This window comes from Cupressus sempervirens, chromosome 5 (genome assembly GCF_028749045.1).
Source record: "Cupressus sempervirens isolate cs-2001-9-10 chromosome 5, ASM2874904v1, whole genome shotgun sequence".
In the NCBI taxonomy this organism is placed as follows: Eukaryota; Viridiplantae; Streptophyta; class Pinopsida; order Cupressales; family Cupressaceae; genus Cupressus; species Cupressus sempervirens.
The window spans coordinates 327,434,807-327,461,780 of record NC_143122.1 but is presented as its reverse complement, the minus strand read 5'-3'; the positions used below and the strand labels follow the sequence as shown (position 1 = coordinate 327,461,780).

Sequence of the window (26,974 nt, the reverse complement as noted above, 5' to 3'; positions counted from 1 at the left end):
TTCCCACAGCAAGGATGGCAGTGAGGGAAGCTATATATAATTAAAGGAATATTTAAATATATAAGAAATTTTGAAATATTCGTACGAAAACCTGGATAAAGCATGCTTTATACATTGTAGAACCTTAACATATAATGTTTGTGTTAAATAAATTAAATTGAGAGTTCACATGAGAGTGGAAGTCAAACAAATTATCAATATTCAAACATTAATATTATGGGACAGCTAGGGGAGGGGTTTCCAAAAGTTTCCAAGTTCTCAGGACGGGTCAAATTATGTTGGAAATGCATCTTTGGGTAACACTGAGCAAGACTCCCCATGAATTTACATCAATCCACTTCACAACTACCAAAATCTCAATTTATAAAAACCCAATGAAATGACAAAACGAGAAGCAAGCAATTAAAGCACGTAATTCAGGGGGGGAAAATACCCTCTCAACACTTCCACCTCCATTACAGCTACCATTTCTTTGGGCCTCAATGGAACTTTATGATCTTGGAGATGCAGAAGTTAGCAAATTACAACCACCTCCAGGATTATAATCCTAGATCCCACATTAAGAATATCAAGTACCTATACAAAAACATACAACTCATCAATCAACAGAATATGATGATGCACAACACCTCACTTGTCTTTTACTAAAAGGCAACGTGAACCATTCTGACCAGAAAGAAATGCTTCATCATGAACATGCAGATACTGATATATCCCCATTTGTTTCTGGTCATTCAGACTTTGTGCTGTGAGGAAAAGATGATACCAGCCAATCATTCCCTTTTGCCTGTTCAACATAAGTTTCAAACTTTCCACTTGCATTAGGTATGTCCAAGGCTAGATCATCAAGACTGTCTGCAACTCTTGTGAAACCCTTCACCATCTGGTTGATTGTAATCAAGCCTTCACTTGAACACTCTTGCAGCAAATTCAACAGCCTGTCATTCTTTTTCTCCATTGCCATGACCAACGCTTTCTTCACAACCTCATGGTGGAAAAATGGCATATCCAGATCTCGAATACAATGACGAGCTTCTGCAAGATCCCCACCTGCTTCATATTCCTCTAAAAGCTTACTGATTTTGTCCTTTGCATCTTCAACTGCCCAGCCAGTGCCACCACCCCAACACCTCAGAATTCGCTCCCCAGCAAGGCGAGCAGATAGCAAAGAACGAGTCATGCAAACAATTTCATTGCCAATGGAACCTAGCTTTGGCTGGTTGTTTATTTCTTTCAAGTTCAGTGGAGCCAAAATATCATCTATGACAGCTCTAGCCAAAAAAAGGGCTAGTTCATTTAAGGCATCAGGTATGTCCAATGCAGTGTCCTCTGCAGACTCTAGCAGTAAAATAAAACCACTAACAATATCCTCTACAGGAATCACCTCAGTATAGAGAGCTGAAAGCAAAACAGAAGCCATTTCTTTCTCTCTGTTCTTCCGGTCCATAGCTAATGTTATGAGCTTCTTAACAAAAAGTGCATTAAAATCAGGGGCAGCAAGATCTTCCAAACTCCTGATAACTTCCAGGATGTCATCAGACAAAAAGTACTCTTGAATTATAGCTCCTGCTCTCTCTTTGAAAAGCCTTACATTATTATCTTCAACAGCTTCATTTTGTTGGCTGGGAATGGACCTAAGAGATTCTGGACTAAGCCAACCCTCTTCTACTGCCTTCAAAATTAATAACTGAAACATGTCCTTGGCCTTAAGTATGTCAAGTGATAGATCATCAACAGTATCGGAAAGCCTAGCAAAACCCTTAGACATCTGACTAGATGATATCAAACCTTCCTCAGCTGCTTCTTTTAGGAGGTCCATAATTAAAGGCTCTGCATTTCTCCTTTCCATTGCCAATATCAAAGCTTGCTTCACAACTTCATGATGAAAGAAAGGAACATTCAAATCTCTTATACACCGACAAGCTTCAGACTTATCTCCACTCTCAATGTACTCATTTAGCAAGTCCCTTATTTTCTTTTTCATTTCTTCTACAGTAATGTGGGTACTACCACCCCATCGACGTTCAATAACTTCTGCATGGAGAGGTGCAGATAAATAATTTTTTTCTGCCTTCTGAATTACATCAACCCCCTTTGAATCATCAGGAAGAGATTTCAATGTTTTTGTCAGAAAAGCAGGTGGAAGTATGTCATCAACCACTGCACGAGAAATAAATAATGCTAAAACATCTACTGCATCAGGGATATCCAGGGCCAAATCATCAGCCGAGTCCAGCAATTTTCTGTAACCTTTGCGAACCTGCTCAGGTTCAATCACATCTGCATACAGTGAGGACAAGAGGACTGCAGCCATCTCCTTTTCTCTGTCGTGCCTGTCCATGGCCATTGAAATAAGTTTTTTAACAAAATAATGGTAATAGCTTGGACAGTCAAGATCAGTAAGATCAGCAGCTGCTGCAGCCACATCATCAGTAACAAAATATTCTTTTATTATTGACCCAACATTGCCCTTGAATTCCTCTAGAGTCTGTGTTACAGTTGTTCCCACCAGACGGTAAGGTTCCTACAAGACACATTCATTGTCTGTAAGTGATTCCAAATGGGTAGTAGTATCTTAACTAGAAGCTTTGCAATAGTCAGGAACAGTATCATTACAGTTATGAACTAAAGGAAACCTCTCCACATGGTCCCCTGGAGGAAACCTCTCCACATGTCCATTCTATGATAAATATTGCATCAAAGGTCAATGACACAATCATCATTAATATGAATAATACTAAAACCCAAGTCATTCCGACTTCAAATTACAATTTTTGAAACCAGAGTAAAGATTCTTAAAACTGTGCAACCAGCTTATGGAAAAGATAGTTAAAGCCGTGATAAAACCAGAACTTTGTGAAATTTGTGATTTGAGAAGATCGATTTGTGGACCCCATGGGTAACAAAGGCCAATAGGCACATTGTAAGCCTGTAAGGTGATAGCAGGTGGATAAGCATACATTGAACTGAAGAGTGGAGAATTTCCCTGCCCAAAGTGGCCCCTTAATGGGAATGATCGTATGGATTAAGTCTTAATGATTCAAGTTAACTACAGATTATTGATAACATTATTTTAGTATTCATCAAAATTTTAAAATGCCATCAATAGTTTTTCAAGTTTTTAACAAATGTAAAAGGAACTGCCTAGAATTTATTTGGGTGAGACATCCATAGAATTATAAACTATTTCCGACTTCATGAAACACATACAGTAAATGAGAGACAAATTAATGTAAAAAAGAGTGAAAACTTAATTGAACATACTAATAACACCATCAACAACATTTGTAATCTATTTCTAGACAAAGCACCACTCTTGATTTGTATTATGAGCGTATTTACTAATTTCAGAGGCATTTCCAGGTGGGGTGCATTAGTAAAATAAAAATGTAGTGATTTAGAAGATAAAATTCCAGTTCCTCATCTGCATATGTTGAGATCTTCTGGTGATAGCTTTTGCCACAGCTCTCAAACACTTATCTTTTCCATGAGCATGAAGAAGACAAACAAAAGTGATGGAATCAGAACATACAACGTAAAGAGTGGAAGATTGCTAAACAATCTTTGAGACTTTGAGGCAACAAGATTTGCAGGTGGTAAAAAATCCTCCTCAATTAAAAATATAAATAAGATGAATAAGGTTTTCAGGAATGCCTCAAAATGCTACAATTTTATCTGGAAATTTATTTTTCATTGAAAATTAGAAATGCAGAACACTACAACCCTGAGGAAGTGTATATTTACTTGATAAAACATTAAGAACTATGGGGATGCATAAAAAGGGCCTTTTAAAAAAATATTAAATGTTTAAAAGCTGGTTGAACAATTTCCAAAGGCCGGCACATGGCCTATTCAACTTCCAGCCAAGTGAATCAGAATTATTGAACAAGATATTAAAGAGCTAAATGGTTCACAAAAATGCCTTAAGCAATTAATTGGATAGATGGGAGAAAAAAAGCTAACATATTACCTACAAAGATAAGGCAACTTAAACATATACATTCCACTTATGCATTATACACATTCGACTACATGTTTTATGGTTTTTTGCAGAGTGAATACACGTTATCTTTGACCATACTGGAAAATGCAGCTACACATTGTTTAAGGCAGCTATCTCCTTTATCAACAATATGTGAGACTTCAAATCGTTTTAAGACTGAGGAAATTGATTTAAAGGTATTTACAAATTTAGCCAGATAAAGCGAGAAAGAACTGATACAAAAAAGTTTACCTCTTCACTATCATAATTTGGATCCTTACGATCAACCTGCAAATCACCAGCAGTGTCAAGTAATCCTCCCCAGGTGCCTTTGCCACCAGATCCACCTGCCAAAATAACACCAAGCATCCGAATAAGACCATGAATAGAAGAGAGAATACTTCACATTGATCAGAACGTCATCACAAAATTCAGTTGCAACAGACTTCCCCCTTTTACTACTCTTCACATAAACAAAATATAATTGAAGACTAATCCAAGTTTTAAAAGAAACTAGTTACACATAAAGATAAAGAATTATTAGAACAATCAAAAAATGTTGTTAATTTTAACAATGAACTAATATACTGATCAGAAAATCAAAACACATTCAGCTGAAACTTAATCCAATCTGGTCTGCTTGTGGATACAAATAGGACACGGATCTAGGGAGTTGGGCTTGTCTAGGGTGAACCCAGAGAGGATCAACATCAATATCGACCCACCTGAACCCAAGGGTGGTTTTGACTTAGCCACCCTAAAATGAAACCAAAACGAACTCATTTTAGCTCATTTTTCTTGCAAGTAACAAACGCCATTTCAATAAGCTAAATTTCCGTTATTGCTTGTCATTCAACAAAGGGGGCTGACGATTGATCCTTGGGGCTTGTATAATAGTTGTGTTACCACTTCTATATATTTGCAAGTATTCATTAGCTGTCAAGATCATAGGAGAATATTTTTGCAAAGATGCAACTTTTTTTAGTTTTTTTCTTGCATTTGGTTTAATAAATATTAAATATGAAACAAATTTTCTGCTGTGTTCTCCTTTCATTATTTTTAATTTTTTATAAAAGCATCATTATGTTTAAAATTTAAAAAGTAGCTATCACGTACCCATGCAACCTAGATATATATGAAACAAATTATCTGCTTTGCTTTCCTTTCATTATTTTTATAAAAGCATCATTATGCTTAAATTTCAAAAGTAGCTAAGTTTATTTATATGAATATCTATTTTATGTTTTTGAAGAAAAAAATATTGACAGTGTTTATAAAATTTCTTACCGTGGGAGTTACAATGGCAGCTAGTTCTAACTCTACAAATCAACTTAAATTCAAAATAGATCTGAGTTATCCTCTAGAGAAGTATAGTTGATATAAGAAAAAGTTCTAGATGTTGGAGATTATGTTTGAATTTGAAAGGGATGTGATGTTTTATTTCAAGTTCATATAGTCAGGTGGCATCCCATTTGTGTGGAATCTCCGGACTAGGCATTGCATTTCTTACAAAGAATCTTGTACCAATGTGATCAGGGCAAGTGATAACATACATTATGGAGCAAGAGCAAGTAGATGAACGAGCAATAGAGAAAATCATCCCCTAGCAAAAAGGAAATCAAACAGAATTAAATCTCCTATGCCCCCATCTAATTTCAATGTTGTGATAAAGAGCCACCCATTTTTTACTATTCCTGAAAGTGAAGAACCAACCACAGATGAAAGAACAGAGGGAGCTTTGGAAAACACAAGGACTTGAGAAATAACCAATTCACACATAAAGAGATGTATTTATGCAAATGGATTGGCTCAATGTCATTTCCTAACCACATTGGCATGAAATAGTGAAAGAAATTAATGAGGCTCCAAAAGAGTAAAAGAGACCAGGTTATGAGAAGGTGCATGGTACCTTATTGAGCAAAGAGATCAAGTTTGTAGACAATTCATTGAAACCAATAGGGGATTCATGGATTGATATAGTCTCATCTATTGTTTTTGATGGGTAGAAAGATGCTTAAAATTGGCTACTGAGCAATGTCGCAGCAGTGACCCCTAAAGAAGTATTTTTTTTGACAGTCATATTGTGAGGGGCTGGCGAAAGGGCCAATTTACTATTATCTCCTAATTGGAGCCATTGAGAAAATGGGAGCTCAGAACGTTTGTTCAATTTAATAATGGACAAGACAACGAATTATAGTTGTTGAGTTGTTGGTTAAAGAACATTATTCACACATCCTTTGAACACCTTGTGCACTCCACTAAGGATTGGGAACAAAATTTATTCAATCAAAAAGTTGTAAGAAAAAGCTGAGGAGATTCAAATGTTCATCGCCCTTCACCACATGTTGCAAGGCATATGTAGAGCATTTTCAAAACTGGAGCTATTGAAGGTAAATAAAGTGGTAATCTTATATTTTGGTTTCACTTTAATTGTGTATTATACTTTTTGTTTAGAATTTGTTTTTATTTTTTTATTTTTTAACAAATCATTGAGACTCATTTTGCCTTTACCACAATCATCATGAGAAATCTTGTGAAGATTTAAGAGGCACTTTTTAGCACGGTCATTAGCCAAACTTGGTCCATATGAATACAAAGCAACACTAGGAGGGAAAAAAAAAACTAAGCAAATGATCCTAGATGGCTTTTGGGATTGTGTAGAGTATCTTTCTCATTTCATCAATTTTGAGAATGAATCGTTATACTAACATGAACAAGGCTTGCTTAAGAGAGATATAATGGCTCGAGTCAATAATTGAGAAGATGAACACCACAATAAATGAGAAAAACCCTATAAAACCTTTCTTCAAACAAGTTTACAAATTATTGAAGAAAATGGAAAACAATGACTCCTCCCCCCCCCTAGAAACCCTCATGATACATCTTCTTGCCTTTGCATTGAGCCCAAAATACTACAGTTGTGAGATTCCCTCTTTATTGATGAGGATAGCCACATATAGACATTATGAAGTTGTTGAAAGGTACATAAAGCATTTTGTAGATTGTTGCCAAGTCTTAATGTGTAGAATGTAGTCACAAGCAAGTTTATTGATTTGGAACACTCCAATGACAAAATATTGAGGCTCTTCATGATAAGTTCAAAAAGGATAGTCACAATTGGTGGTTATTCCATTGCTAATAATGTCAACACCTACAACCCCTTGCAATCAGAATTTTATCACGTGTTTAATATTTTTTTATATTTTAATCTATTTAGTTTCATTTATTTATTTTAATTTTCATTTAGATTTTGAATTTTTTATTTTTATAATGTACAGCTCTATCTCCGCTTGTTCTTCATATATTTCTGGTTCATTTACATCTGAGAGAAATTGTAGCAGGCAATCTTTCGTCCACACAATAAAGCACAACAAATTGCACAGAAAACTTAGTGTATATGCATTCCAACTAGTGCCCCCTTTCACACAAACAACACAAGTGGCATGAAGTTGTCAAATATAAAGTCAAAGCAAATTGACTTAAATGCTTCCACTTCCCAACATATTGCACTTTAGGATTTTGAAAGCACACTTTTAGTGAGGATTACCATGTCACTGCTTGCAGTTCTTCAAATGTTCCTATGATGACGGTGATGATATAATAGTGATTTAGAAAATCCATTTAATGCTGAATGTTGATTGTTGAAATTGATATTTTTAATTTAATATTGAAGCAAAGTTTGAACTCTGTGGTATTATAATTCTAAGCTTAACTCCACAAACCCAAAAAATGAAATCAATGCATCCATGAACCTAAATCAAGATTTGTACCAGAATCAGAAACTTAGATTTAGTCCATTGAACATTGGCAAGAAGATCCTGATGATCCTTAGTAATAATCCTTTTTGGTTACCTGTGATTTGTGTATTTTTGTTCGAGTAATTGGGATAATCACCTGATTAATAATCTCTAATTAGGTTGCTTGTTAGTTTATTAACTTAAGCTAAACTGAGTCACCTTTTCTATTAATAGACTGGGCTAATTATAGGTAATGCTGTCTCATTACATAGGATGAGGACACTTGTATGCACTAGCTTAATCCTCACCTAGGTTTAGATCTAAGGTTTTATTTTTATGCTTTTACAATCATTCATTGTATTCATTGTAATTTATCCAAGTTATTCATGTTAATCTCAATATAAGATTCTCTCTTGAATCACTTCTTTCTCAAGATTGCATAGCCTACAATCACGGTTTCTTCACTCCAGATGTGATAGACATTTTGATTGCACATGATTTATGGCAGCTATGGTTTAACTATTGACTCAAACATGGTATCAAAGCAATAGATTTGTGACTTTTTGTCCATTTCCTTAGAGATCTAGCCTTGAGAGAAAAATTGGCTCATCCTCAAGCAAAATGTATATTGTCGTTGGACTCAAAGGGACCAAAAATCTAAGAATTGCATCTCAATTTGCCAAAAATAAATAAAATGGCTTACACAAATCTTGAGGAAAAATCCCTATAATCATATAGTTGCCAAATATGTGCAAATCCCATTTGCACATTGAAAATAGGTGCGACTTTCAAATTTTCTTGTTTTATTATTGTTTTTCTTTTTTATTATTGTTTTCCTAGAAAAATTAAAAGACCACAAAACATGCACAAGGAAGTAACATATAGCAGGTGCTAGGAACAGCCCTTTTTCCTGTTACATCATCCCCTCCACCCTAATAACTACACCACCTTCATAAACTTCCACTGGTAACATATTCCACCCAACAAATCAATGACAACAACCTCTCTAAAGAATATTTCCCCATTCTAAATATTATGTCAAAAGATTTCATCACACAATACTAGCTATCAAGGAATCTTGGCAAATATTCCTTAATGGCCCAAAGCATATTGCAATAGGATACTAGCATATTCAAGTGGTCATTAATTTCCTAATGAAGGCATTTTTTCTCAACAAGCAGAATATTATGATGAATATCCACTGACATCATGTAACATCAACACGTACACTGTCCTTGGCCCCCTCTTCAACCCCATGTACCTCTAAAGCAATAACTTTATTTCTGCCACTGGGCGTATGGAATCACAATCAAGCAAACAAAATATCGTCAACAAGTTGCTTCCAAGCACTTCTTAGTGGTGCAAGTCTTTTTTTTATATTTTGTTATTATTCTAAGTAAAAGTCAGATCTTATGGTGTTGGAAAGGTAACTCAAAGCTCTTTTGATCCATGCACGTGTATTTCCCATAACCTGTCCCAAGTACATTTTTCAAAGTTTTGTGTTTTCATATTCAAGTCAATTACTTGGACATTTTGGCACCTAGAAAGGACTTTAGATAAATTTATTTGATCTAATTTATATGCACTTAGGTTATTGGTCTCAAAATTATTTTTCCTTTGACTTACCATGGATTTTCATGTTCATCCTTTCATTGTCATCCCACAAGAAAATAATTATGACTCTTGGAAAAGTGGGACCTTGACACATCTCAATTGGCTAAATATTTTTCCTTAATTGTATGAACTCGTACTTTAACCAGCCAAACCAAGGGAAAGATTGACATGAAATATTATTATCAACCACGCCGTAGGATTAATTTGTTCTAGTGCTGACCCTGACATTTTGTGTTATATTGAATATTGATTGTCCCCGCACCCTGTGGACTAGAGTTTGGGAGATATATGGAGACCATCATATATCTTCATTCCCACAGGATCTTGTAGGAAATTGTCTCATCGCCCTGCACATACAAATTGTATACCCTATGATGATGATGCTTCAAAGGATTTTGAGCTTATCACAAGTCTGGCATCTACCATTAATCAAAGGCTTGTCTCCTAGTTCCTACTCCTCACATTGAGACCCTATCTCTAACTTCTATCGTGCCTAATCAACTTGACATTAAAACAATCATGGCCTACATTGATTCAATGCAATAGACAGTATATCTCCATCCAAAAATAGCTACTTGGGATTCATATACTTGTAGAATCTCAAATTGCAAATCTGGAGGATTATAATCATCTATGTGTTGACAACCAAATGATCTTTATTACCTGTCATCTTCATCATTTCTAGACATAGCTACTTGGGATTCCTATATATTGTTGACATATCGTCCTTGTCTTGTAGAGTCATGGATTGCAAATTTGAGGATTATCTTGAAGACGTTCATCTCCTCTTTCATGATAGGCATATAAGTGTTGTCAACCCATCTTCATAGCCCTAGGAGCTTGTGTTAGAAATAGAGAATACTAGCATGGGGAGGGGGGGAGGGGGCGTGAATCAGTATTCCAACACGTTTTGCCCAACAATAGATTTAAGCACATAACCATATACTTGAATAAACGAGTAAATTGAAAAGTAAAGTACATAACACAATGAAACTCATAACACCATGTTTGTTAACTAGGGAAACCTCTATGGGGATGGTACCACAAGATAATGCTATAATCAAAAATAAATTGTAAGGAGCATAGTTTAAAAAAATGGTGATATATCGCTAATATCATGAGATATCGCGAGCAAAACTGTCAGGCAATATAATTGCCAAATAAATCACTAGCCATATTTTGTTAAAATCACACCGTATTTGGGATGAAAAATTTGCACTTTTCTACGATATTTGGGTCAAAAAATTGCAGATTAAAGTCAGCATGAAAAAAATAAAGTTTTCTAAAAAATGTTTAGAGTTTTTTCATTTTCTACAATGACTACTGAGGAAAGGCACGACTACTGAGGAATATTTAGACAGACATATTCGTAGATTCATACTGCTGAGGACTGCTGAGAAAACGTAGAAGCATAGATTCAGACACGGGAACTATTTTGACGACATGCCTCCCTCACATGGAGTGCTAATTGTAAGATACACACATAATGGTTTCGCTCTTCAACAGGTTCTTAAAATTATTTTTGGAGATGTAATGTAAATTTGTAAAAGTATGCCAAATTTCATCCCCAATGAATGACTTGGAAAGTCAATGCATAGTAGTCAAATCTCCTCATGTCCCAGGCAAAGATTAATGTTGTTTCATATTATACTCCTATATACACATCAACATCACTATATATAACTTTATAGAGCTCTAAGTTGCAAATTTATAGAACTATAAGTTATGAATTGATGATCGTGAATTTATGGATAAGTTTATAATATACAGATTTTAATTTATTCGAATCGGTATTGTAAATTTATAATACTGTATTATAAATTTATAATATTGTATATAAATACTATACTAAACTAGTATAATATTGTATATTGATAACTTCATTATACAAAGTTATAAATTATTAACTATATCTATAATAAATTTTAATACTATGTATTTATTCTTAAAGCTAATACACATATGCATTGTTTATTAACAATATTTATAAGTTTCTGGAGTGTTTATAAAATATAAATTCATTATAGAGAATGAATATTTTAATTTATATTATTCATTTAATATTCTTTATTAATATATATTTATAAAAATTATATATTTTCAAATATTCGATAAAAGTGCTGAATTCTTTGCACAGTTTTTGGCAATTCCGAGATTTTCAAAAAGATTGAGCTTGCTGAGATATTTTTGAAACCGAGTTTATTAACTATGGTTAGGACTATATTACATGCATTAAGTACATCAGTCCTTGTTAGAGGACTAGGCCTTGTTAGAGATCTCAACACTATTAGGAGTTGTACTACAAAAGGAGCTCACTACTCATACAATGATATACACTCTATACAAGAGATATAGATACTGTACCAAAACTAACTTTACCAATATCTACAATATTTGATTAGTCCCTTCGTGTTCATCACAGCTCATCATGCCCATGCAACATTTGATTGCATCTAACCATCAATATGCCATCATACATAAGGCTCACATAACATAATAGTTGTAGTTCACATATCCAATATAACTTCTTATATACCCATATGATTTATTCCATCCAATCAGCAATCACAATGAAGTGTGCAAAGACATATCATCAAAACTTGGTAACTAAGGGTTAACATCTAGGATGTCGTCCCTATATTGCCGAGTAATTGAATCAATGGGACAAATCAATTTCTTAGACAAATTACATGTTCTTTTCCATATACTTTGTACTCTACAATAATAAACAGTCTTCACATTTTCTATCCAAAACATATGCCAACTGTAAAATTATAAACAACGAACATATTTTTATCGTCTATAGACTCTATAATACCTTTATCCGAATTTGTGGCCATATATAACTTCACTGAAACTCACTGACTTAAATTGTGCTTTTGCTAACAATATTTTTCTAATATGCTTAGGTAATTTTCTTATTAACCAAAACCAAAACTGAACTTTAACTCAATGTGACCTTACCTTATGAGAATGTTGCCATAAATGACAACATTCACACATCCATACTTGTCAACTTGGCAGCAATCTCTCCATTTGGCATTGATAGCAACACTTAGTGAAAATTTGACTAAGTGCCAAAACTTCAAAACTACAAAACTGATTAAAAACTTTATCCACAACAAAATTCCCATATTTTATTCTTAATAATGTGAGATTAAACTATAATCCCCCTTACTTCCTACTGTACTAGCCTCATTTACATACATATTTTCCATTGCCTTAACAACCCCTTTGACATCAATAGAAAAGGTGAGTAAACTATACACAAGTCAAAATTGTAGTGCTTTTATCATACTCATAACATCTAAAAAGTTTCTTCTTAGAGTCTCAAACTCTATATCCCAAGTTTTCTTCATGTTTTATGCTACTTGTATGATGCCACAAATAGCATATGCAGCAATTTCTGCTTGTTGATGTTAGTTTTGTACCACTACATAACACATAGGAATTGAATATTTGATATAAAATATCAAACACTCAACCCTCTCTTGAAAAGTAAATACTCATGAAGAACATGAGAAAAACTCCAAGGTTCCTTACACCTATGGATACTAACTCAGTTATATTAATGTGATTTTTTGGTTAATCATTTAGGCGGCCTTATGTTGTTCCTTCAAGGATATTGGACTTCAGCTGTGATGGTGATGAATCTAGCTTTGCAATGTATACTAGCGCCAAATGATGTTCATGGTGATGATGGAGGGAATGTCCACCAACAATGCTTCTAATTTTCAAACTTTCTCCAAGAATGAATTCCAACTACTACGCTACTCGCTGCATTACTTCTACTCCTATGAATGGAAAGATTAGGAAATGGACGGGGATCAAATCTAATGAAAGCTTACTAGTGGCTCTACCTCCATAGATGCAATGATTCAAGGGGAAAAAGAGCAGATTACCATGCAAGGCTTCCTAACCAACCACTAGGATGCTAATGGCCTAGTTTATAGATCCCTATCAACATCCACTAATATCACCATACAACTATCCATCTATTCTTACTTTTGCTAAACAACTTTCTTGAAATGAAATCTACTTTAACAACTTTAATGAAATTTAACTTTAACTATTGGAAGTAGAAACCATGCAATAACACCAAGTGCACTTAATCACCATGCAAGTCACAACAATGATAAAGAGAAGCAATTTTGGTATTATCTTAAGCAACAATTTTCTTCAACCCTTTACAAATGAGAGCAAATGGCCTTATATAGAGGCCAAAATTACAACCAACAATAAATATTAAGAGGCAAAATCAACGATCCAGATCAAATCCTAGAAACCCTAACTAGGGTTGCCACCCCATTGGCCAATGAGAAGATGCCACCTCATCAATGAACCAATGAAAAAAGGAAAAGAGGCAACCAATGAGAAGGCACAAAAATGGTAGCCAATCAAAATTAGACACCTATCCTACCCAAGAAGAAAGGAGAATTTGCCACTTGGACTTACATCAAATGATCCTCTAATATAATTCTACATTTTCTTTCATCTTCTTAGCCAAGGCAATGAACTTGGCTAGGCTGTCGTTAATTTCTTTCATGGGAGCGCAAGGCATGTGCTTCATCTTGAGCTCAGCTGAATTCATCATGTTGCTCACCGCTTGCAATGTCTTCTCATGATCCTTCTCATATTCTCTCACATAACCGACTTCTTGATGGCAACCTTCCCCAACTCATCCAATCTCAAGCCAAACTCTGTCTCATTGACGCTCTCCTCTTTGATATCTTAAAAATCAAGTGCAACCCCAACATCGTTCATCATGGTTGAAATACAAGTGTCAACGCCTAGGCAATGTTGTGCAATCTCATTCCATATCTCTTCAAGTATCCTTAATCTGATGGTCAAGGCAACATATCAAGACTCCACTGTACTCACTCCTCCTTCATCCACCAACTTGATTCTCTCCAAATATCTCCCTAGTAGCCCAATAAATGCTCGCAGCCTAGGAATGGCCAAGTCCTTGACTAGAAGGAAATCCTTCCACTCCCCTTCAGATGTTTTGAATTTGTCTCTAGTAGCCACCAATGACCTGAATGTCGAGATAAAGGAAGGCAAGAAATTTCACCCATCTTGAATTACATCATTGATCCAATCTTTGATTTCATGTAGCTGAGCCAATATCTCTTCTATGTTGCTCCCGTTGTCTTGCGGAAGGGTTGCCTGATGCAACTGTTAGACAAGCTGGCGATCTCTCCAATACTTGTTTTCGGCCTCCAACTTTACAATCCTATCGTTTTCCTTCCTCAACCTTTCTCTAATTGAAACCATGCCTTCCTGGATCTCCTCACACTCCATGTTGTTGTGAGGTTTTCACACCATCGCCCCAAAATTTTTTGACCCCCTTTTTCAGGCAAGCCTTGGCAATTTTTGCGAATTGTTGGGAATTTTTCAATTGCCTAAGCAAAATTTGGAGTTGTCCAGAGATTTCTTGAATTGACAATTTTTACGCCTTCGCGCCAAGAGGGAATTCGGCTTATTTTTCACCTGGTGCGAAACTTGATTTTTCTGGAACATGTAATTTTGTCCTTAGGCCAAACAAAATTCAACAACATTTTTCCGATGGTTAAAACAATATCTAGCAAGATAAATTTGCAAATTTTGGACTTAGATGGATTTTTTTTGAAATTTTGAAATAATTGTATAAGCTTGAGCATTTTCAAAATGAATTTGTTAGATTTAGTCATTTTGGAAAATCTTGAATTTTCTTTTGTGAAAAGAAAATTTTTGATAGTGAAATTGAAATTAGAGTTTGAATTTTGAATGCCAGAAAAAGGATTTATTTTTTTAAAAATTTGAAATTGCATTGCAAGATTGAAATTGAATTAAATTGCAAAATTGCATTAATTTGGTTGAAATTTTGCCTAAAGGATTTTAGAAATGTTACAAGAAATTGGTAATTTGGAATTGAAAATCAATTTTGGCTTGCTAGATTTGATTTTAATGATATTTTAATTACCAAAGCATTGTTAAATGAAAATTTTCGCATCTCCTAGGCTTACCTTGTTTCTATTTTTGCAAATCCGGATCAAACTGGCAATTAAATGGGCTCCTTTCCCTATAGGGCTAAGTAATTTTAATGTTGAACTTAAATTTGGGCCATTAATTAAGGGACTAAATTTTGTTTCCCTTCAGGCAAGTCGGCCCACTCTGGAGGCAAAAGTTTGGTATAAGAGGGGCTTCCCCTCCTCTTATTTCCTCATTCCTTTTTTCCTCCTCCTTGGATGTGCAAATTTCTTCTTCAAGTTGAGCAAGTTTCCAGCTAAAGCAATTTTGAAGTCTAATTTTTTCATTGATTGGCAGCGATTTTTCCCTTAAAGTTGGGCGATTTCTGCCCTAGGGCAATTTGGAGAAGCAGATCCAATTTTTCCTTGGTTGGGCGATTTCTGCCCTAGGTCGAATTTGTGAAGAGGTCTGATTTCTACGAGTTTGGCAATAATTTTGAAGTCTGATTTTTTCCTTCTTTGGCAGCGTTTTCTTCTTCCAACTTGGCGATTTTATTTGGTGAATTGGCAAGGCAATTTAGGATCAAAATTCAGTGGCATGAGCAGATTTTGCAAGCAATTCATTTGCTATGGCATCATATTTTGGAGAAGGATTGAAATTTCCAAAATTTGATCTAAATGTGAAGAGACCCAGTCATTGGTAAAGGCAGATCTAAGGTAGAAATCTCATTCATTTTTAGAGGTGAAGATTGGTTTTAAAGGCGGATTATATTCCTTGTTCTTGCTTTGTTCATTTCCCTTTATATTCTTCTTGCACTTTTCATCCACCACTTCATCATTTCCATTGACAGGCTGAAGTTGGGAGATATATGTGTAGATTTCATGATAGGACACTTGGAGAGGCAGAAATAAGCTAGACCACCCTAGGTTTGAAGTTGGGAGATATAAGTGTAGTCCATTCTACGGTAATGAAGAGACAGAAATAAGTGTTAGTCCCACCCCTAGGATTGAAGTTTGGAGATTGATAAGTGTAGAGATAAGATTTGGAGAGGTAGAAATAAGTTGGATTCCATCGATAGAAATAAGGTTGGAGATTGATAAGTGTAATCCATATCATTTAGAACGAAGGGGCAAAAATAAGTGTTTAGAATGGTAGATGTTAGTGCAAGTAAGAACCCAAAAAGAACGAATACCAGAAAAGACAAGGAAGACATGATGCCTAAGACCATCTTCCTCTCGAAAGTGAGGCAAATAAGTGATACTAATATTGACACGGTGAACATGGTACAATTGAAAGATAGATTGAAGAAAGGACAATCCCCCATGGCAAAGAAGATGTACAAGAGCGGAATTGTACACGCGACGGCTTTCCCTCCTATCTTGCCTTGTCTGGAATTGGTAATGGAGTGTGCATCAAAGTTTGATATTGTGACCAAGTAAATCATTTTTGATGAAGGGAAGAAAGTGTTGGCTAACATCAATGGACAAGTGGTCGAAGAAGTATTTAATATTCCCCAACATAGAGGCATGACAGTAGTAACAATGGATCAAACAACCAAGTTCTTTCAGGGTAATCAGGAGGCCTACTTCATTCATCTAAAGCAGAATTGGTTACACAGAGGCAAGAAGGGAGTCACCAAGTCGTCAAAGCTCACCAAGTTAGATTTCAAACTAGAGTATGGCAACCTTATTGTGCTTCTCAGCCGAATCATGGGCGTGGCTCAAGGTATGCAATTCGAGAACTGGATGTACTACTTTATTGATGAAATTGAAAATGGAATGAGAAAATTTGATTGGGCTAGAATCATAAGTGAAAATCTAGAGTTGCAACTTAGGACAGTGCAAAATCAAAAGCAATTCTATACGGGATCCTATCTTTTCTATCTAATTGCGAGACTATATGAAAATCCTAGACTTAAGACCTTCGGAGTGATTAGCAATGGGTCGGGACAATGTTTAGTGCATGAGTGCTATCCTCAACTTCATTTGCACAACACCGAAGATTATCACATCATCTCCATGTTGGTTCTCCAAGAGAGGAGAGTACTCGATACTATCACTATAACCACTTGATTCTAAATCAGAGCTCAGCTCTACCATGACCCTTTGTCCAATTGTATTAACCTCTCGGCTCCTAGCCTCAATTATGCTCTCCCTTGACGGTGCTGCATTTTGTCTCTTTGTTGGAGGCTCCTAATGTTCTTTACTTTTCTCAACCTCCAAATTTCTCTTTTTGCTCTTAACTACTCTTTGTTGCCAGCTACTACCCCCACCTTTCTGTCCGACTGACTCCGCTGGACCTTCTTCCTTCGGTTTCATCTTCTCATAAGTAAGGCATACCTTTTGACTTTGTAATTGTCTTAACTTCTCATTGTACCATGACTCACTGTGTAGATCAACTATCCTTGTAACTGCCTCTAAGGAAGGATCCTGGTGATCATCCCAATCCACTGAACCTAATTTTGTTCCATCTATTGAATCATAATCTTCTCTTAGCACATTTTCATCATCTTCCAGTTGATCGGGAATATCAAGGCCTCTCAATCTGATTGCCCTCATTATGCCCACTGACAATCTTGAGAAAGCTAGCTTCCTCAAATGAAAGTCATCCTGTGCATTGGCCCAAAAATCCTGTATAGTACAAATATGTTTGAATGTGTTTTCGTGAGATGCCTTGATAAGACCATTAGGATCAAATCCCTATCTTGCTCTATACCATCCTAGATGATACCATTCTAACTCCTCTGCAACTGCAAAGGCGACAGGATTGGGGCAAGTATAATTGCCTATTCCAAATGAGAAGGTAATCCCTGTCTCACCTTTAAGTTTCATCATTTTGTCATAATGCTCAAGTTGCCTAGCCAACTCCATCAAAATTATCTTGTCAGGTGGGTACCTTGGAAGTCTCTTGGGGCAAATTGTACTTCCTGCTACTCTAATATATGTGAATTACAGAAATTGGATGAACCAACTCCCATACTTCTTAACTTTTGCCTCTGCTTCCGATGAGAGCCTCCTAGCAGGTTGTTCTTGTAATATCCTTACCGTCTTCATGGAAAAGGCGTCATAAAACATCTTTTAATCTTTGGTGTTGTGCAAATGAAGCTGTGGATAGCACTCATGCACCAAACATTGCCTCAACCCACTACCAATCACTCCTAAGGTCTTAAGTCCAAGATGTTCATATAGTCTTGCAATCAGATAGAAAATATAGGATCCCATGTAGAATTGCTTTTGATTTTGCACTGTCCTAAGTTGCAACTCTAAATTTTCACTTATAATCCTAGCCCAATCAGATTTTCTCTTTCAATTTTCAATCTCATCAATAAAATAGTACATCCAATTCTCGAATTGCATACCTTGAGCCACGCCCATGATCCAGCTGAGAAACACAATAAGGTCACCATATTCTGATTGAAATCTGACCTGGTGAGCTTTCACGACTTCATAACTCCCTTCTTGCCTTAGGCTTTTATATTACTTATCAAGATGTAACTTAGTCTCAACAAGTTCAATTTCTCAATATTATTATACTTCTCGAGTTCCTTGTACTTAAGCTTTGAATCATAAAGTTAAAACTTTACCTCTGTAAGTTAAGTGTTCAGATCTTTGCACTCACTAATTTTACCTTTCAGATCTGCTTCAAGTTTGTCTTTCTCTTATTTTCTCTCATATGATATATTGACCAACTTAAATGGTGTAACTTCAAGTTCATGCTTGAGTGTTTGATTTTCTTTCTTCAGTTTCATAACCAAATCTGATTCCTTGATCTACTCGGCTAGCTCTTTCCTCTTAGTTCTTGAAACGTCAATTTGATCCGTAAGCTTCTTAATGTAATCTTGTGCATCCTTGAGTCTAACTTTCAGTCTTTTCTTCTCATCATTTTCTTGATCCAATTCCTCAAGTGTTGCTTCATAGTTCCTTTGCAAATCTGTTGAGTCCATTGCGATCTTGCTCAAGCTATTAAACTTCTTCTGAGTAACTAAGCTCTGATACCAATTGTTAGAAATATAAAATACTATGGGGGCGAGGGGGTGTGAATCAGTATTCAAACATTTTTTGTACAACAACAGATCTCAGCACATAACCATATGCTTGCTTATAACTGAAAAGTAAAGTACATAACACAATCAAACTCTTAACACTGTGATTTTTTAACTACGGAAACCCTAGCCAAGGGAAAACCCCGGTGGGGATGGTACCCACAAGATAATGCACTAATCAAAAATACTCTATTAGGAGTCTATTACATGGATTTAGCACATCAGTTCTTGTTAGAGGACTAGACCTTGTTAGAGGTCTCAACCTTGATAGGAGTTGCATTACAAAAGGAGCTCATTGCTCATACAATGATATACAAGACATATAGATGCTATACCAAAACTGACTTTGGTGGTATCTTCGATATCTGATTAGTCCTTTTGTGTTCCTCGTATCTGATCATGCCCATGCAACATCTGAACGCATCTAAGCATCAATACATCAATATACCATCATAAATAGAGCTCACATATCACAATAGTTGTACTTCACATATCTAAAGTATCTTCTTATATACCCATCTAAATTATTTTGTCCAGTCAGCCTTCATGATGAAACGTGTAAACACTTATCCAAGACATATTATCAAGTCGTCCCTACATTGCTAAGTAATTGAATTGATGGGACAATTCAATTCCTTAGCCAAATTACCCATTCTTTGTCATATACTCTGTACTTTGCAATAATAACCTGCCTCACATTTTCCATCCAAAAACATATGCCAACTGTAAACTTATAACCAGGGAACATAATTTTATCATCTACAGAATCTATATTACTGATCCAAAATAGTGGCCATATATATAACTTCAGTGAAGCTTGCTGCCTTAAATTGTGCTTCCGCTGATAATATTCTTCTAATATACTTAAATTTCTGTAACCAAAACCAAAACTGAACTTTAACTCCATGAGACCTTGCCTTGTGAGAGTGTTGCTATAAATGACAACATCCATGCATCTATACTTGCCAACAGCTTGCTCTACATTATTCTTCAAAAGTTTCAAGATTGACATTATCTCCTTTTGACATGAGGACATTTAGGCAATTTTTAGAGGCAAACATCATTTGGGTTTGGATTCTTGATTCTTTCAATTTATAGGAGTGGCTTCGTCAATCGCCAATGGATCTATTTCTTCCAAAGGGGAGAAATCATGTTTGCAAGTAGTGGACCTTAATTCATCTTTAGGTGTTCATCATTGGCATAAGAGCTACTTCTTTATAAGCAGATTCATATCTACTTTTTCTCTCTCATCATATCTACTTTTTCTCTCTCATGGGAGGGCCATCTATGTACTTGTGTGACAAGCAATTCTTAGGAGGTCAAATTGAGTCCTACCCTTCTCTCTATGGTGCAATTATGTATTCTCCTTTTTGAAGAGGAGTTTTTTTCCCATTTGGTTTTCTCCTCTTCTCCACTAATGAGATATTGCACTTGTATATACATGGATACCTCATCAACTGCTGTAGCCAAGACTTATCCATGCATCCGTTATTGCATTTATCATTAGGTTTTTAGTTTCTCCCTAAGTTAATCTGAAGAGAGGGTATTAGGATAATCATCTAATTAATAACCTCTATTAGGTCCATCGCTACTTTATTATACTTTGAAGTTAAACTTAGGAGTGCTCTTCTATTGTTAGATTAAGCTACTTATTTTATCCCCACCTAGATTTAGATTTAGGGTTTTATTTTTATATTTGTAAAAGCATTCACTATATTCTTTGAAATCTATCCAAGCTAAAGTTAATTTCAATATTAGATTCTCTCTCAAGGTTGCATAACATACAATCATGGCTTCTTCTCTTCAGATGTGATAGGTCTTTTGATTGCAGTTGATTTTTAGGAGTTGGGGTTTAACCATCAACTCCAACAATTTTCACATCATTCTTTTAGGTAATTATCGTGTTCACCCAATCTGTTCTAGATTTGTAGCTTCTAGAGCTTCTCCCTCAACAATGCCTGTCTTGACACACAAATGAAACAACGCCTAGATTTGATTAGTGCAAGCTTACTGGTATCCTTGTTTTAGATCAAAAATTAATAATCAATTTAAGCATTGAGGATTAAGTCAGATTGCCAGCACATAACTGACAAACAAAACATCCTATGTAATGATATATACAAATCAATAATGTTACTATAGATTAAAATTTATACAGCTATTTAATGATATATACAAATCAATAATGTTACTATAGATTAAAATTTATACAGCTATTTATTTTTCATAGATATAATGGGAGCTGTCCCCCTTGGACAGCAATTTGCCAAATAAAAAAGCTGATACAACTAATTCACCAACTGAAGAGCTAAAACAGCCCAGCAAGTACACATGAGTTAATGGGTAAAACTCATCAACCAGCCCAAAACAACAGTCAACTGTTAAAAGATGCCACCAGCACAACTATCCCCATATTTCTGACTTTGATTTTGCATTCTAGTACATTGCCTTTCTTTTGATCCAAAACAGTTACTTTGAAGTGATCTTTGATACATTTGACAAAAACATTGACAGGATTTGAAAGGTGTGCAGCTTTTAATTAGTACTTTTGCAGTATATCAAAATTGTAATGGTTTATAGGAATTCAATTCACTTTAGCAATCAGCTCTAATGCTTCATCCTTGTGAGCATCACCTTAACTATAATTGATTTATAGGTGTTTAATTCATTTTTGCAATGACCACAGATGTTTCACCCTTGTAAGCATCACTGTCAGTTTTGGGAACTATTCATTCTCGTGAGAGGTGCATTCATGTGATCATTTCTCATGAAATATGCAACAATAATTTGACTCAAAATGACAAATTTTAAACGTCATATATTACATGAATCTTACCTCATATATCATTCTTTGACACACTGTAGGAAATACCTCCTACTTATCAATGGGTGAGCTAAAGGGGCTCTATAATGAATGATTTGTAGTACACAACACTTGCTGAAAGTTTCAAAAAATGGGGTAACAAGCTACGGGTGGCTTGACCTTGGGGGAATACTCTATAGTTAAGCATATCGGAAGTCAAAGTAGTACTGGACGACCAACTTCTTGGAAATCCCACTACTTCACCTATGTGAGCATCACCTTGATGCAATGAGTACTAAACAAAGGGCCATTAATTCTAGTGAAAGAAAGGTTCATGTGAAACACCGCTCATGAAATGAGGAAAATACCTCTCATTTATCAATTGCATAAAATAGTTTCTTTTTTGAAAAGTAAATTTCATACCAAAGTAAGATATCATTTTTTATTCAAAAACTTGGAAATATCTAAGGCTTTTGTCAAATAAGTACAAGCTTTAGAAAGCATCAGGTTTCAGGTATGATGTTGAGCTATAGTTAAGGGCCACCATTTTGTGTACGATGTATTTGACATGTGGCAGTTATGCATTACAAATCTCATCCTTTTACTCAATACACAATAGGCCCAACCAAGGAATCAAACACAAAGTAGCCTCATATGAAGCGCAGCAACTATAATGATGACTTGAATGAGAGAGCATGAAGGGTGAACTATTAAACTAATACAGTGTTTATATTGATGTCAGAGATGTAAGAAACAATTGAGCTTGTCTTTTATTTTATTTTCCTTGTGCAGTACTCTTCATTTTGTACTTCTGGTTCAACAGCTATGCAATCCAAATACATTAAGTTGTTAACAATGACTGCCTAGAAAACTTTTCATATTAACAGAAGATAAAAATTTCAATCTTATATCTCATGTATCAACACATTTTAAAGTAACCACTTGATGATTTCAAAAAATATTTGAGGATATAAAAGAGAGAGAAAATGCATTTTCACTCTTTTACATGCTGATGATGGCTCACCAATGTGGTCGGAAACATTGATGTTAAAAAATGCATACACAATAAAAGCCAGAAGCTACTGGATTGTGGAAATCTGACAACCAGAAGCTACTGGATTGTGGAAATCTGACAACTTTACAAGAAAAAAGTTAAAAGATAAAAGATAAGGATTATACAGAGTATACCCTTTTTGGGACAGCCTAGTTTTCCTGAATGGGAACGCTTCACATATTTTCCTGAAGGAACCCCTCCATGATTCTTTGCACTTCCTGCACCATATTTTACATGATGTTCCTGTTCAGATCCTGAAGACTTGGGTGATATTAAAGAACAAGCAGAATCACGGCCCTGGGATGCAGATCTTAAGAGCTGTCGCTGTTCTTCCGTCAGGAAACCATCATTGAAGGCCATTAAACAATATTTTATTTTATACTAGGCAAATATATTGAATCAGAACCAATATTCTATATCTGCCCTGTCATCTGCAAATATTGACCGAAAAATACAAATTAAAGTTGAATGACATATGACAAAATTGAAGCTCATATAAAAATCCAGGTATCTTCGGCCAAAAGTGAAAAAATAAACAATTTGGAAGGCTGGGATCATATCGACCTGCTCAGGACGAATCCACGCTTATTTGTTTCCTTCCCGATCATAGAAATCTGATTTGAAACAAAGTCCGCCGCGTCTAAGGTAAGCACCTGATCAACCGCATATAGATCATCAATAGACAATCAAAGCAAAACACTTAGCATTGTGCCTCTGTCTGGTTCCACCTTTCAGATTTCAGCTTCAAATAGCAAAGAAATCAACACAATCCGCAATTCAATTCCATTTTCAGTGTGTCCTTGCAGTTAACTTAACACACAATGCATCAAAGATTTAATCTGTATTGACAATAAAAAGCAGAAAAATAACGGATCCTAACTTATAAATCCAACCAAAATTCACCTTGTAATTTGCAGCAAGAGCTCTCCAATTAAACTAGTTCCAGACACAAATTCGTTTCAAAACTCAGGGAAAGATGCAAAATTCCACTACGGGCAAGAGTGCAGCTTCGATGCATTCCACGAAAACCGTCCTTGTTACAGCGAAGCGATATTATATAATGGAGTGATTTGTCTTTATCCACTTCGAAGACTTTTGTGTCATTTCAATTCTTTTGAAAAAAGCCAAAAAAAAAAAAAAAAAATTTAAAAAAAAAAAAAAACTTTTTACCTGATGCTACAATATTACTTTTGTAGGTTGTTGGAGTTAAAAAGAAAATAAAAAATATTCGTCCAAAATATCCAAGGTTAATAATTATATTTGACAGATAAGTATTAGAATATAGGAGTAGGGTCTTTATATAATTATCTTATCGGATTGAGTATATTCTGAAAATAAAATTATAAAAATATATAAAATAATGATAAACTTGATGTAGATTTGATTAGACGTTGTAGTTGATCTATTAATAATTTGATATAATTATTGAGTAAATCATTTATGTGACATTGAGAAAATTAGTATTTATTGTTTTAGTTTATTTTAGAAATTATGGAATTAATTTTACATGTCTTTGAATCTGAATTGTGTAAGTGAATATGAATTGAACCTATAAATACATAATATCTCAAATTTTGATATCAAGAATGTGTGTTCCTCTATGTTTTCAAAATATGTATAAAAATAAAGTAATTTTGATAAATATCGTTTTGGAATACGATAAAAACGGGTTTTGAGGGAACCCAAAACCCCATACAAAAACAAAAAAGATAAATGAGATAGAGTCCACTAGGTTTTACAAGGACCTAGAATCTACAGTAACAACAAACTCGGGTTTTGCAAGGCCCTGGAACCTAAAAAGTAGCATATAAACATAAACTAGCTGGAAGGAAAAAATAATATTAAAAAAACACTCAACATAGAGAGACAGAACCAGAAACCAGAACCAACAAGACAAAGCCAAGAAATTACCTTGTTACTCTAGCTCTTCCATAGCCTTAATCAATTCTTTGGCAGTATTAGCAACATCCTGAAGGAGACCATCAGCATTGGAGACAAGGGCAGCTTCAATGGCCCTTTTTGTGCTCAGCCTAGTCTATCTACTAGGTCCACCAGTCATCTAGGAAGGCATAGGGGAAATAATTTCCGCATTGCACCTCCTACTAGAATGCTAATCGTTGTTGCACATAGGTTGGAAGTGATCATGTCCATATGTTGGCCGCTATCCTTAACCAATTGCCGCAACCCAACTTCATACGTTATCAGTTTTTTAGGAATGTTCCCGACTTTACTCTCTAGCTCAATTCTTTTGGTTTTTTTATTATCCAGATTCTTCTGCAACTCTTTAATACTTTTCTTTAAGGCCATGATTTCATTATAGAGCCAAGTATCAACGTACAAATCGTGTCTGCCTTCAATTTGGCTTTATTAAGAACATAGGCCTTCCACTGATGTTCTTCTCCCCAGTCACCTCATCAACACTATTCAACTCGAGATGATCAGTATCAATATGGACCTCTTCAGGCATTAAGTCCTTTTCCCCCGCTAAATTATTTTCCTCAGTGTCATTCTTCTAGATAGTATCAGCAATATTTGGCTCTTGGGTAATAAGGATTGTTTTATCATCCTTATTAGAATACATCGCTTGCCCCTTCTCCTCATCAGCTTCAAGGGTAGGCATATTATCTTTCACATTGTTGTCTTTACCCTTTGAGGAGTTCAAAGAGACCTCTGGATCCTTATTTTTGGGATTCGGGGAACCCACATTACTCCCTGTGCTACCAGACTTAGCCACAGTATCATTCCGACTACCCAAGTACACATCATTGTTTGAGCTATAAAAATATCATTAAGAATCTTATTAGGTTATAAATTGTTCACATTTGGTCAAACCCTATGACTAAGTCAACAAATAAAATAAATATCAAAGATATTCATGCAATTTTAAATTTTAATATGGCATTATAATATTTTGTTGCACGTTGATGCTTTCGAAACTCCTCTAAGATTTTAGATGATAATAATGAAATAGGGACTGAAATGCAAGGGGGGCGAGAATCCTTGGAACACAAGGATAAAACATGGACTAAATATTTTTTCTTATAATAAGTCACCTAACAACATGATAGTAGCCAAGTCCAATAAGTGATCATCTAAGCAAGATATGAATCTCAAGGAACATGGCATATCTCACATGTTCACCTACACAAGAAGAAGTATTTCTAACACTTCTACAAATTCTCAAGCTACAAACTAGATACTCGAAATGGAGAAACACATTCCTGGGATCATCTCTCAAGGATCCAAATAGCATCTAGAGATTACAAGTGGCCAAGCCAACTAACATCTAGTTATCAAAGAGGGAGAAGAAAACACTATGAACAACAACAGTCGAGTTTTTTAAGTCTAAAGTACAATTCCTACATTGGTTAATCATATAGGTACATTTATCATTACATCCATAAACCAAAGCATGAGTTCCACATGCAGGAAGGAGACAAGCTTCACTAGCGAATACAAAGTAGGTATATTATGAATGGGGTCGTCTCTACTCGAAAGAGGGTATCAAAAACATTAGTTTGGTTTTTAAAGAGATGGATGGAGGTGCCCACTATCCCTGACATGACACTTGATGGCATACTAAGAAATCAAAGTTTTGTATGACATAAGAGAGGGTCTCATACAACTATGTATGGTGTCTCATACAACACAAGATTTGGTTCCATAAAAAAGTGTATTTTGGGTCGTAAGAAAATGTATGGAGCCTCATATAGAGCCTACTCTAGAAGCCATGACTTTGCATCTGGCATCCAATTGACTTCATTGAAAAGGCAGTGGAAAACTCTTGATGAGC

General features: G+C 35.3%; 1 protein-coding gene across 3 annotated transcripts; it reads right to left on the bottom strand.

The window, feature by feature from the left end:
- Window positions 1-338: 338 nt before the first annotated feature.
- Window positions 339-24,209, bottom strand: LOC149556000 (MA3 DOMAIN-CONTAINING TRANSLATION REGULATORY FACTOR 4-like). 3 transcript variants are annotated; one of them, XM_089830119.1, is made up of 5 exons: window positions 24,085-24,209; window positions 23,746-23,991; window positions 23,316-23,612; window positions 4,235-4,329; window positions 339-2,524 (listed from the first exon to the last, which is right to left on the bottom strand). In XM_089830119.1, exons 3-5 carry the CDS (start codon window positions 23,539-23,541, stop codon window positions 731-733), a joined length of 2,115 nt encoding a protein of 704 aa, XP_089686245.1. In that variant the 5' UTR covers window positions 23,542-23,612; window positions 23,746-23,991; window positions 24,085-24,209; the 3' UTR covers window positions 339-730. The 3 variants fall into 3 exon arrangements, with proteins under 3 accessions (XP_089686245.1, XP_089686244.1, XP_089686242.1); XM_089830118.1 differs by having other exon boundaries at window positions 23,746-23,923; XM_089830116.1 differs by having other exon boundaries at window positions 23,746-23,834.
- Window positions 24,210-26,974: the final 2,765 nt, after the last annotated feature.

Excerpts from the sequence above, each read along its gene's own strand:
- LOC149556000 (XM_089830119.1), bottom strand. The coding sequence starts at position 23,541 with ATGGCCTTCAATGATGGTTTCCTGACGGAAGAACAGCGACAGCTCTTA. Across the intron at positions 4,330-23,315 it reads ACTAGGCTGTCCCAAAAAGG|GTGGATCTGGTGGCAAAGGC; the intron begins GTATACTCTGTA and ends TTATTTTGGCAG. Across the intron at positions 2,525-4,234 it reads CAAATTATGATAGTGAAGAG|GAACCTTACCGTCTGGTGGG; the intron begins GTAAACTTTTTT and ends TGTGTCTTGTAG.